Source organism: Lepidochelys kempii, chromosome 7 (genome assembly GCF_965140265.1).
Source record: "Lepidochelys kempii isolate rLepKem1 chromosome 7, rLepKem1.hap2, whole genome shotgun sequence".
Taxonomy (NCBI): domain Eukaryota; kingdom Metazoa; phylum Chordata; order Testudines; family Cheloniidae; genus Lepidochelys; species Lepidochelys kempii.
This window is the reverse complement of record NC_133262.1, coordinates 106,115-120,033: the sequence shown is the minus strand read 5'-3', so window position 1 is coordinate 120,033 and position 13,919 is coordinate 106,115. Positions and strand designations below refer to the sequence as shown.

The following is a 13,919-nucleotide window of genomic DNA, read 5'->3' as shown; positions in this document are numbered from 1 at the left end:
CTTGAACTGGGGTACCACTGAGCCCTCTGACCCACCAGTCTCAGCTCCCTCTCACACTGTGCTGCTGTGACAAGCTGCGGACACGCTCCTGATCTTATACTTCCACCAGCATACACACAGGTAGGGACACACCGACCAGGTCCAGTTACATGCAGGCTCTTGTCCAGCCACTGCACTCAACAATAGAGAGGCTACCACCAAAATAACCACCAGCTTCCCAGCCTAGGACCCCAGAGCTTTACTGTCCTGCCCTGGTCCAAACCCCAATCAATTGTCCCCAAATCTGAAATAGTTGTGGGTGAGGACAAAGTCACAAAAGTTCAGCCACAAGGTTTGCCATGACATTATCGGGGATACTTTTGTAACCTTTCTGCCTGTCAGAGTTGGCAGCAATAAAGGCCGGGTTCAGTATCTAGGGGATCCATTCCAATAACACAATGGAAAACCGGCTCGAGCCCCCACCCAGTGACCTGGGACAAATATATACCACCCCCACTGGGCGCCTTCAAGAGGCGATACTTCCCCTCTCGCAAGCACATAGTCTGAGTGTAGCAAAAAGCCTTTTAATAACAGAGAGAAACAATGTGGCATTATGTTGGGGAAACACCACCAACAGGATTCATAACACAACCCATGAGCAAAAAACCCACCCAAGCAAATTGGGGCATGTCCTTTCCCTTTGGTTCTTGAGTCCAGCAACCCAAAATCACCCAAAGTCCCAAAAGTCCAACAACTCAAAAGTCTCTGTCCCTGGTCAGGGCAGCCCCAGAGTTCAAAAGTTTATCTGCAGAGTTTTACCTCCCAACCTGGGTGGAGATTGGCGGGGGGTGTTAAGGGGCACCTTACGTGGTCCAAAGCTGATGGCCCCACCTCTCCATGGGGCTCCACTCTGTCAGCTGCCCCATGAGCTGCTCTAGGCATCCAACAAACTGCTCTGCTCCACCAGCCACTCCGCTCTGCTTGCCATCCCGCAAACTGCTCTGCTCCACCAGCCGCTCCACTCCGCTCGCCGTCCCGCAAACTGCTCTGCTCCACCAGCCACTCCACTCTGCTCGCCGTCCCACAAACTGCTCTGCTCCACCAGCCACTCCGCTCTGCTCGCCATCCCGCAAACTGCTCTGCTCCACCAGCCGCTCTGCTCTGCTCGCCATCCCGCAAACTGCTCTGCTCCACCAGCCGCTCTGCTCGCCATCCCGCAAACTGCTCTGCTCCACCAGCCACTCCACTCCGCTCGCCATCCCGCAAACTGCTCTGCTCCACCAGCCACTCCGCTCTGCTCGCCATCCCGCAAACTGCTCTGCTCCACCAGCCGCTCTGCTCGCCATCCCGCAAACTGCTCTGCTCCACCAGCCACTCCACTCCGCTCGCCATCCCGCAAACTGCTCTGCTCCACCAGCCACTCCGCTCTGCTCGCCATCCCGCAAACTGCTCTGCTCCACCAGCCACTCCGCTCTGCTCGCCGTCCCGCAAACTGCTCTGCTCCACCAGCCGCTCCACTCCGCTCGCCATCCCGCAAACTGCTCTGCTCCACCAGCCACTCCACTCCGCTCGCCGTCCCACAAACTGCTCTGCTCCACCAGCCACTCCGCTCCGCTCGCCATCCCGCAAACTGCTCTGCTCCACCAGCCACTCCGCTCTGCTCGCCATCCCGCAAACTGCTCTGCTCCACCAGCCACTCCGCTCTGCTCGCCATCCCGCAAACTGCTCTGCTCCACCAGCCGCTCTGCTCGCCATCCCGCAAACTGCTCTGCTCCACCAGCCGCTCTGCTCGCCATCCCGCAAACTGCTCTGCTCCACCAGCCACTCCGCTCTGCTCGCCATCCCGCAAACTGCTCTGCTCCACCAGCCACTCCGCTCTGCTCGCCGTCCCGCAAACTGCTCTGCTCCACCAGCCACTCCGCTCTGCTCGCCGTCCCGCAAACTGCTCTGCTCCACCAGCCGCTCCGCTCTGCTCGCCATCCCGCAAACTGCTCTGCTCCACCAGCCGCTCTGCTCGCCATCCCGCAAACTGCTCTGCTCCACCAGCCGCTCTGCTCGCCATCCCGCAAACTGCTCTGCTCCACCAGCCACTCCGCTCTGCTCGCCATCCCGCAAACTGCTCTGCTCCACCAGCCACTCCGCTCTGCTCGCCGTCCCGCAAACTGCTCTGCTCCACCAGCCACTCCGCTCTGCTCGCCGTCCCGCAAACTGCTCTGCTCCACCAGCCGCTCCACTCCGCTCGCCATCCCGCAAACTGCTCTGCTCCACCAGCCACTCCACTCCGCTCGCCATCCCACAAACTGCTCTGCTCCACCAGCCACTCCGCTCTGCTCGCCATCCCGCAAACTGCTCTGCTCCACCAGCCACTCCGCTCTGCTCGCCATCCCGCAAACTGCTCTGCTCCACCAGCCGCTCTGCTCGCCATCCCGCAAACTGCTCTGCTCCACCAGCCGCTCTGCTCGCCATCCCGCAAACTGCTCTGCTCCACCAGCCACTCCGCTCTGCTCGCCATCCCGCAAACTGCTCTGCTCCACCAGCCACTCCGCTCTGCTCGCCGTCCCGCAAACTGCTCTGCTCCACCAGCCACTCCGCTCTGCTCGCCGTCCCGCAAACTGCTCTGCTCCACCAGCCACTCCGCTCTGCTCGCCATCCCGCAAACTGCTCTGCTCCACCAGCCGCTCTGCTCGCCATCCCGCAAACTGCTCTGCTCCACCAGCCACTCCGCTCTGCTCGCCGTCCCGCAAACTGCTCTGCTCCACCAGCCACTCCGCTCTGCTCGCCGTCCCGCAAACTGCTCTGCTCCACCAGCCGCTCCACTCCGCTCGCCATCCCGCAAACTGCTCTGCTCCACCAGCCACTCCGCTCTGCTCGCCGTCCCGCAAACTGCTCTGCTCCACCAGCCGCTCCACTCTGCTCGCCATCCCGCAAACTGCTCTGCTCCACCAGCCGCTCCGCTCGCCGTCCCGCAAACTGCTCTGCTCCACCAGCCGCTCCACTCCGCTCGCCGTCCCGCAAACTGCTCCACCATATATCTTCAGGCTCCCCCCTACTTAACACAGCACTCAGTGATTTCAGCTCTTAGTCAGTTTAGCTCTTTTGTGATTTCAGCTTGTAGTAGGGGAGCCTCAGTGCTGGTGCACCATTAGCCCAAAGTGAATTCAGCTCAGCAGCCCGTAACTAGACCCGTAACTAGAGTCCCTCCATCATAACAAAAGGCCAAGTGCAGTTCCACTGTCCTTGATTCCCATAATCAGGGTAATAACAATTTATTCTTCCTGCCCCAATAACAGAGACACTGGGGATCCCACAGCAGCCAAAGTGACCATTTGGGCAGCTATGGCCTCATTCTAGGCAGGGTGGGTGTGCCTATGCAAATGAGATCAGCCCCTGAAGTTCTTTTCCACAACTTGCCACACCTCACCACCAGATGTCAGGATGGAGCTCATCCTGACTCTGCTTACACTTTGTCCTCACCCACAACTATTTCAGATTTGGGGACAATTTATACCTTCAAGTCAGTGGGACTGCTATGGGTACCTGCATGGCCCCACAGTATGCCAACATTTTTATGGTTGACTTAGAACAACGCTTCCTCAGCTCTCGTCCCCTAACCTGCTTGTGTTACGTTGATGACATCTTCATCATCTGGACCCATGAGAAGGAGGCCTTGAGGAATTCCACCAGGATTTCAACAATTTCCACCCCACCATCAACCTCAGCCTGGACCAGTCCACACAAGAGATCCAGTTCCTGGACACTACAGTGCTAATAAGCGACGGTCACATAAACACCAGCCTATACCAGAAACATATTGACTGCTATACTTACCTACATGCCTCCAGCTTTCATTGAGACCACATCACACGATCCATTGTCTACAGCCAAGCTCTAAGATACAACCGCATTTGCTCCAATCTCTCAGACAGAGACAAACACCTACAGGATATCTATCAAGCATTCTTAAAACTACAATACCCACCTGGTGAAGTTAAGAATTGACAGATTGACAGAGCCAGAGGGGTACTCAGAAGTCACCTACTACAAGACAGGCCCAACAAAGAAAGTAACAGAACGCCACTAGCCACACCTTCAGCCCCCAACTAAAACCTCTCCAGCGCATCATCAAGGACCTACATCCTCTCCTGAAGGATGATCCCTTACTCTCACAGACCTTGGGAGACAGACCAGTCCTCGCTTACAGACAGCTCCCCAACCTGAAGCAAATACTCATCAGCAACTATACACCACACAACAAAAACACTATCCCAGGAACCAAACCCTGCAACAAACCCCAGTGCCAACTCTGTCCGCATATCTATTCAAGGGACACCATCATAGGACCTAACCATATCAGCCACATCATCAGAGGCTCGTTCACCTGCACATCTACCAATGTGATATATGCCAGCAATGCCCCTTTGCCAAGTACATTGGCCAAACCGGACAGTCTCTACTCAAAAGAATAAATGGACACAAATCTGACATCAGGAATTATGACATTCAAAAACCAGTAGGAGAACACTTCAACCTCCCTGGTCACTCAATAACAGACTTAATAGTGGCAATTCTTCACAAAAAAACTTCAAAACAGACTCCAGCGTGAAACGACAGAACTGGAATTAATTTGCAAACTGGACACCATCAAATTAGGCCTGAACAAAGACTGGGAGTGTATGGGTCATTACAAAAACTATTTTTACCATACTAATTTCCCCCTACTGTTACTCACACCTTCTTGTCAACTGTTTGAAATGGGCACTCTCATTACTACTACAAAAGTGATTTTTCCTCCATTGTATTCAACTGTTAATTGAATTGTCTCGTTAGACTGACCCCCCCAGTTGGTAAGGCAACTCCCATCTTTTCATGTACAGTACTATGTATATGTATACCTGCTACTGTATTTTCCACTCCATGCATCTGAAGAAGTGGGTTCTAGCCCACGAAAGCTTATGCCCAAATAAATTTGTTCGTCTCTAAGGTGCCACAAGGACTCCTCGTTGTTTTTGCTGATACAAACTAACATGGGTATGACTCTGAATACTATTATATCAATATCCTCATTTAACACAAGGCACTCTAGTTAACATATCTTATTATTTAGACTTCTAGTATTTGTATGTAAGCATTAAAAAAATTGTCACTTTTTAGCTGACCTGACTTGAGATTTAGACTTATAAGTCTCCTCTGGAGATAATCATATAGTTTCTCTTATCTGTGTTAATGGCAACTTAGAGTGATAAATGCATCTAATGGGCCAAATTCAGAGGTGCTATAAGGCGATATCTCTTATAGATTAGTAAGTGAGTGAGTCTAAATTGGTGTAACATACATGCTGAGGGGAAAGAATGTATAAGCTATATGCTTACTTAGGCCCCAGCTATCCTACAAATATAGCCATATTAAGAGACTCAGGTATAACATACTTCTGAATTATAGGATAGGCAGACCTTAACTGTGGTTCTGTAACATGACTAAAGCTTTGGTCATGTCTATGCCTTAGCCTGGTTACAGAACAGAATTAAGGGCCTATGTATGCTTCAAACTGGAACCATGGCAGGGGACAACCATGTTGTATGACTGGATTTTCAGAGGTAGAAGTATCTAATGTAAGTTGATTCTTGATCTTTCCTGTTAATTTAGCCTAAGTCTCTACAACAATAATTAAAAGCAGCAGTAACAAGTTTAGAGTGAGCTGTTAGGAAAGCAAAGAAAGGCTGGACTGAATTCTGATAAAATACAGAATTAGCCTTCTGCCCAGGATGCCCATTAACGTTCCTTCCTCCGACTTGCCCTCCACTATGTTAGAGACATGGTGCCCTTCTATAGGTTTGTGAGGCCTCTTACACACATTTCTGACATTTCAGAGGACTGTAGCTGGTAGAAGTTCCATTTCTTGAAGTGTCACCAAATATCTGTTCTCCTCCCTGTTCACTATTCTGCCTGTGCCTCCTCTCTCTTACCAGCCATAGGGATGTGAAGGGAAACACAGTTTAGTGCCTGCTACTTGATTTAGCTTCTGAAATCTCTCAGTGACCCCTACAAAGTATGAGTGTTAGGAGAGGAGGGCTGGTAATGTTCTCTGGGTCAAGTTTCCTCAAGTTTTGTTAGTGCTGAAGAGTCGCTTATGCTCACATAGCCTGAGCCCAGCAAAGCCCTTCAAACAAGATTCACTACACTCTAGCTGCTCCTCTACATCTGCCTTTCAACCCCACCCACACAGACATACATTCTACTTCTACGGGCATTCTCACAGAAAATGCTGCTCTGACTAGGACTGTGTCTGTTTTACGGGGACCCTGTCACAAAGACATTTTCTCTAATCAGAGAGGCATTGTAACTAAATGCAAGTTACTTTCACCAAAATCCAAACTGGTAACTAGGAGACAGAGCAAGAAACATTTTCACTTTGCTCCAATCCATTCATGACTTTAAACACTAATCCCCTTTGTACCTCTCCTCCAGAGCCAGTCCAAACCTGCAGCCCCTTCAGTCTGGTACAGAGCTTCTGCAAGCTTCATTTAAAAAGCAGAGAAGAAAAACATGAAAGGGATTGGAAAAGAGTAGCCTTTCTTCCTGTCCCAAGCTCGGTCTGGAGTGGAGAACTGTGTTTGTATGTTCTGTATCTTTGGAGCAGTGTAGAGACAGGGCTTTCAGTAAGAGGGACTGCCTGTCTGTCACAGCCCAGAGCATTCATCTGCAAACACTGCTCTCCATTCACAGGCTGCCAGGCCTGGGAGCAGATTGAACCAGAGAAACTGTGAGAGACTGAGGAAGGAACTGAGGTGGGGGGAGGGTGTGAAAGGAGACAGAGGGAAGAAGGTGTGGTGGGCCTAAGAATTGTGAACAGAACATACATGAGAGAGGTTACTTTATAAGAAGCGAGAAGACAGACAAGAAGTGAGAGGAGAGGAAGTGGAAGAAGAGACAAGGGACAAGAAGGGGAAATCAGAGAGCTAAGAATACACAAAGCAGGGGAGGGTTACACAGACACAGGGGGATGATTTAATTGGGGATTGGTCCTGCTTTGAGCAGGGGGTTGGACTAGATGACCTCCTGAGATCCCTTCCAACCCTGATATTCTATGATTCTATGATTATACTGTTTTATCATGAGGACTGCATCTTGGTAAAGCAATGAGGTGGACACTTCTACTCCTGCATCCTCATTCACAGGCCCATTAGTGAGCACCCAACATCCTTGTGACAGCTACAGAAACTGGAAGAAATCATGTCAGGAAACTTTATTTTTAACTGACTTTAATTAGATGCATTTTGTCCTTGCAGGCCACAATGCTTACAGACAACAGCATCTTCAGCATTAAATATAAAACTCACTTCTTCATTCACTGTTTCCTCCACAACTCACCAAGACCCCATATTCAGAAACCAGAGTCCCTGCAGAAGGGGAAGGAGAGATTCTCATATTACCCTTAATAATCTGGGCAGCTCACATACCATGGCCATGGCATAAGAATACATAGACGGTTGGGAGGAAAAAACAAAATCACACTACGCTGACCTTTGCTCTTCATTTCATCCATCCTCGTAGCTGTCCATTTCTTCTCCCTTACCTGCCCTGCTCCCCAGCCCCCTGGTTCCTTTCTCCCTGTTCCCTTGCCCATGCATCCCAGAGACCTGACTCCCTACTCCTTTGAGTATATTACCCAGCTGTTTGATTCTTCTACTATCCAGCACGTGCTGTCTGGCTGTTTATCCCCCTGAACGAACTTCCCAGACAGTTGGTTGCCTTCTCCACTGGACATTTCTCTCCCTCTAGTAACTCATGATAGTGGATGGCAGCTCCAGTCCTGCCAAAGAACTCATTCACCAAGGGTGGCTCCCATTTCCCTTCACATAGCATCAGTCTCCAGTGAAGACAACTTTGTTAATTCCTTCTTGTTTCCAGCTCTTTCTACAGGCATCCGAAACGCTGGACCAAAGAGCAGCCAATATCAAATGATCTGCTAGACCTCCAGTGACCAGCACTCTAGTGCAAAACCTTAACAGTGACCTCACCAATGTTAAGGCAGAGTAACTTCCAAGATGTATGGAACATCTGAAAGCCACATGTACCCATCTGTTGATACAAGAGAATCTGAGACTACCATTGAAGTTTTGTGCCCAAGGGCAAGTTTGATGAAACAGAAATGTGTGTTGTTTTTTTGGTACCTGTTGGAAGTGGAAGCAGAAGCCTTATGGAGTGTGTTATTGACAAAGTTGTAAGCAATATGAAAGTAGCAGGAAATGCAGAAGACTTTTCCCTTAACTCAAAACCTGAAAACTATGAAAATAAGTTGATAGGCTGGAATCAGAAACACACCCAAACTGTAATGGAATGCTAAAACTGTATTGTAATGGTTAGCCACAAGGTGATGCCATGTGTAATATACCTTGCCTTAGCTGTAACAGCCATCCCTGGCAGTGCATAAAGTATCTCACAGAGACCATATCTCTAGTACCTTTCTCTATGATGGAAGCTGTGTATCCAGTCCATATCTGGTACAGGAGCCTGACCTGCTAGTAGCAGCCCTGCAACTACAAGGAGTACATGTCATGGTGTCAGAAGTAAATGTATTTGGCACTGGTGCGACAGCTGCTGGAATACTGTGGCCAATTCTGTTGCCCACAATTCAAGAAGGGTGTTGATAAACTGGAGCAGATTACATAAAAGAATGGCCATACTGGGTCATAATGGTCCATCTAGTCCAGTATCCCTGTCTCTGACAGTGACCAGTGCCAGAAGATTCAGAGGGAACGAACAGCAAAGGGCAATTTCAAGTGATCCATAACCTGTTGTCTAGTCCCAGCTTCTGGAATTTGGAAGTTTAGGGACACCCAGAGCATGGGGTTGCATTGCTGAACCTCTTGGCTCATAGTCATTGATGGACCTATCCACCATGAACGTGTCTAATTCTTTTTTGAACCCACTTGTACTTTTGGCCTTCACACCATCCTATGGCAACAGGTTCCACAGATTCACTGTGCATTGTGTGAAGTACTTCCTTTTGCTTGTTTTAAACCTGCTGCCTATTAATTTCATTGGGTGACCCCTGGTTTCCGTGTTATTGGAAGGGATAAAAACGTTTTCCTATTCACTTTCTCCATACCATTCTTGATTTTATAGATCTCTCTCATATCCCCCCTTAGTCATCTCTTTTGTAAAATGACCAGTCCCAGTCTTTTTAATCTCTCCTCATATGGAAGCTGTTCCACCCCCACTAATTATTTTTGTTGCCCTTCTCTGCATCTTTTCCAAGTCTAATATATCTTTTTTTTTTTTTAGATGAGATGACGAGAACTGCACAATTCAAATTGTGGGCATACAATGGATTTATATAGTGGCAATATGATATTTTCTGTTTTATTATCTATCCCTTTCCTAATGGTTCCTAACATTCTGTTAGCTTTTTTGACTGCTGCTGCACACTGAGCGGATACTTTCAGAGAACTAAACATGACGACTCCAAGATCTCTTGAGCAGTAATGGATAATTTAGACACCACTATTTTGCACATATTGTTGGTATTATTTTATCCAATGTGCATTATTTTTCACTTTTGAACAACGAATTTCATCTGTTAGTCTCTAAGGTACCATAAGTACTCCTTTTCTTTTTGCAAATACAGACTAACACGGCTGCTACTCTGAAATCTTCCCCCTTTTCATTGATTGCTTACTCTGCTGAAGAGCCTTTGGTGAAGGGACATTATCAAAGACTTTCTGAAAGTCCAATACATTATATCAACTGGATCATGCTTGTTGGTTCAGAGAAGGCCCCAGAGAATTATTGAAGGATTAGAAAACATGTCTCATAGTGATAGACTCAAGCAGCTCAGGTTATTTAGCTTAACAAAGAGAAGGTTAAGGGGTGACTTGGCCACAGTCTATAACTACCTGTCTCAGGAACAAATATTTAATAATGGGCTCTTCAGTCTAGCAGAGAAAGGTCTAACATGATCCAATGGCTTGTAGTTGAAGTTAGACAAATTCATCCTGGAAATAAGGGATAAAGTTTTAACGATGAGAGTAATTAACTATTGCAGCAATTTACCAAGGGTCATGGTGGATTCTCTACCCTGACAATTTTAAAATCAAGATTGTATGTTTTTCTGAAAGATCTGCTCTAGGAATTATTTTGGTCTGTGCTATACAGGAGGGCAGAACAGAATATCAAAATGGTCCCTTCTTGCCTTAGAATCTATTAATCAAACTGATGCCAGACGAGAACAGAAATAGAAGGGAAACAGCAACACAGGTTTCAAACAAATGGGGGGAAAAGCAACACAGGTTGCAGGATTACATCCACATAGCACTCTTTAGTGCCCCAGAGAACTTCAGTTGTGACAGACCTTCAGAATACACAGACAGAAGGCAGCATTTTGCTATTAAACTCCATAAGAAAACTGCAGACACATAGGTGTCGTCTTTAATTTATGCCAATCCTTTGCCTTTACTGATAACAGTCACAAAGATGGCTCTGAAAGAGTCTGGCTATGTTTATGCCTCAGAGAAGTGTGATTTATGAGAGGGCATGTTTTCACCAGAGAATTCAAGAATGAGGGGAATATGTTGAATCTTTTATAAGAGTTTGGCATGCCTTGGCAGAAAAACTGTGATTTTAGGATGGTAAAACATTAAAATATTAGAGCTAGATTGGTTATTGCGCTTATAGACAAAAGTCTCTCACAACCGCAACAATTAAAAAACAGACTTAACCCTACACACAGCTATCCATATAGCAAAACAGACTGAGCTAATGAAACAGAAAAACAAAACAACTTGTCAAAAGAAAAAACAGAAACTAGTTTAGAAGCAGTACAAAGACACAGCATGAGTGTTAAAAGTACTTATCGTAAGAACTCCTGAGACTATAAGGGATTAATTACAAAATCTTTCAGATTAAAAGGCACAAGATATGGAAAAATTCATATCCCAAGATGTGTGTCCAGCCAAAGGCACAAGATGTAATAAATGCACAAAATAATATTTGCTGCTGTTTGCTGCATGTGACAAGATCCACTCCAATTTAGGCTTAAACAGTTTCTTGTAGCCTTTATATTATATGTTTTATGACAATACTGTTATCACCTATGAGTTACATATACAAGCAAAAATAGAGAGGTCAAGAAAAGTAATTGATCAAGTTACCTCTTCTGGGGACAGGGTGACTTTTTCTTGTCTCTGGTCTTCTCCACTCTTTTGTTGTCAGTCACTAATGCCAGTGAAAATGAGGTAGGATCAGAGGCTAAAATAGGGAGAGAACAAGTTAAAAATTACTTAGAGAAGTTAAATGTCTTCAAGTCACCAGGGCCTGAGAAAATACATGCTAGACTACTCAAGGAGCTGACTGAGGAGATATCTGAGCCATTAACAGTTATCTTTGATAAGTCATGGAAGATGGGAGAGATTCCAGAGGACTGGAAAAGGGCAAATATAGTGGCCAAGTATAAAAAAGGAAAATTAGGACAACCTGGGGAATTACAGACCAGTCAGCTTAACTTCAGTACCCAGAAAGATATTGGAGCAAAACATTAAGCAATCAATTTGCCATCACCTAGAAGATAATGAGGTGATAAGTAGTAGGCAGCATGGATTTGTCAAGAACAAATCATGTCAAACCAACCTAGCAGTTTCTTTGACAGGGTAAAAAGCCTTGTGGAAGCAGTAGATGTGGTATATCTTGACTTTATCAAGTGGGATCCTGCAGGAATCAGTTCTGGGTGTGGTTCTGTTCAATATCTTCATAAATAATTTAGATAATGGCATACAGAGTACACTTATAAAGTTTGTGGATGATACCAATCTGAGAGTGCTGTGGAGGATAGGATTAAAATTCAAAATGATCAGGACAAACTGGAGAAATGAAATTCAATAAAGGCAAATGCAAAGTAATCCACTTTGGAAGGACCAATCAGTTGCACACATACAAAATGGGAAATGACTGCCTGGGAAGGAGTACTGTGGAAAGGGATCTGGGGGTCATAGTGGATCACAAGCTAAATATGAGTCAACCATGTAATACTGTTGCAAAAAAAGCAAACATTATTTTGGGATGTATTGGAAGGCGTGTTGTAAGCAAGACACAAGACGTAATTCTTCCGCTCTACTCTGCACTGATTAGGCCTCAACAGATGAATTGTGTCCAATTCTGGGCCCCACATTTCAGGAAAGATGTGGACAAATTGGAGAAAATCCAGAGGAGAGCAACAAAAATTATTAAAGGTCTAGAAAAACCATGACCTATGAGGGAAGATTGAAAAAATTGGGTTTGTTTAGTCTGAAGAAGAGAAGACTGAGAGGGGATATGATAACAGTTTTCAAGTTTTCAACATAAAAAGGTTGTTACAAGAAGGAGGGAGAAAAATTGTTCTGCTTAACCCAGAGGTGGGCAAACGTTTTGGCCTGAGGGTCACATCTGGGTATGGAAATTGTACGGCAGGCCATGAATGCTCACGAAATTGGGGGTTGGGGTGCAGGAGGGGGTGAAGGCTCCGGCTGGGGGTGTGGTCTCTGGGTGGGGCCAGAAATGAGGAATTCAGGGTGTAGGAGGGGGCTCAGGGCAGGGAGGGTGGGGGGGCTGAAGGCCCCAGCTGGGGGTACAGGCTCTCGGGTAGGGCTGGAGATGAGGGGTTGGGGGTGCAGGAGGGTGCTCCGGGCTGGGACCGAGGGGTTCGGAGGGTGGGAGGGGGGATCAGGGCTGGGGCAGGAGGTTGGGGCACAGGAGGTGGTCGGTGTGCAGGCTCCAGGTGGTGCTTGCTTCAGGCAGCTCCCAGAAGCAGCAGCATGTCCGCCAACTGGCTCCTATGCAGAGGCGCGGCCAGGTGGCTCTGCACATTGCCCCATCCACAGGCGCCGTCCCCGCAGCTCCCATTGGCCATGGTTCCCGTCCAATGGGAGCTGTGGGGGCAGTGCTTGGGGTGGGGGCAGCGTGCTGAACCCCTGGCTGCCCCTATATGTAGAAGCCGGAGGGGGGACATGCCACTGCTTCTGGGAGCTGCATGGAGTGGGGCAAGCCCCTGACCTCGCTCCCTGGCAGGAGCTTGAAGACCAGATTATAATGTTTAGAGGGCTGGATGCAGCCCCTGGGCCGTAATTTGCCCATCCTGCCTTAACCTCTGAGACTAGGACAAGAAGCAATGGGCTTAAAATGCAGCCAGGGCAGTTTAGGTTGGACATTAGGAAAAACTTCCTGTATGGGCAGTAAAGCACTGGAATAAATTGTCTAGAGAGGTTGTGGAATCTGTATAATTGAAGATTCTTAAGAGCAGGTTAGACAAACACCTGTCAGGGATGGTCTAGATAATAGTTAGTTTTGCCATGAGTGCAGGGGACTGGATGAGATTACCTCTCACGGTCTCTTCCACTCCTATGATTCTATTCACTAAGGACAACCAACTGAGTGGGGTGCAGTTAGGTTGGTTTTAAAGGTACATTTTTTCCTTTAAATGTGTTAAAGGTACATTTGTTCTTCTGACTCTCCCACTTGTGGCCTGGTCTACACTACAAAGTTAGGGAGACATAAGCTCTGTTAGGTCATTGAATAATGTATGTGTCTGGCCTAGAGTGTAAGGTTATGCCCTGAGCCCTAGAAACAGGATAAGGATGGGTGCCCCACCCCTAGAGTATGCAAGTAACAGAGAATTGTGGGCGGGTAACACCCTAAGAGGCAGGTTACCATGGCCAGCTGTCCAACGTACTTATATAGCACCCATTACCATTGTATGAGTGCCTCATAATCTTTAATTAGTGTATTTATCATTGCATCACACCTGTGAGGCAGGGCAGTGCTATTATCCCCATTTTACAGATAGGAAATTGAGAGACAGTTTAAGGGTAATATTTTCAGAATATTACATTGACTTTCAATGAGACAAATTCTTAATCAAGAACTTTTGAAAATTTTACCTTAAGTGACTTGCCTAAGCTCAGACAGGCAGT

General features: G+C 47.2%; 1 protein-coding gene across 3 annotated transcripts in view; it reads right to left on the bottom strand.

The window, feature by feature from the left end:
* Window positions 1-751: 751 nt before the first annotated feature.
* Window positions 752-13,919, bottom strand: part of CCDC51 (coiled-coil domain containing 51) — a 75,650-nt gene continuing 62,482 nt past the window's right edge. The window contains exons 2-3 of one of the 3 annotated variants that reach the window (XM_073350765.1): window positions 11,130-11,226; window positions 752-3,025 (exon numbers count right to left, since the gene is read on the bottom strand). In XM_073350765.1, the coding sequence (XP_073206866.1) occupies window positions 843-2,900 (2,058 nt within the window). In that variant the 5' untranslated portion in view covers window positions 2,901-3,025; window positions 11,130-11,226 and the 3' untranslated portion in view covers window positions 752-842. Of the gene's footprint in view, window positions 3,029-6,433; window positions 6,649-11,129; window positions 11,227-13,919 lie in introns of those variants that run through there. The other 2 variants (XM_073350763.1, XM_073350764.1) reach the window with 2 other exon arrangements.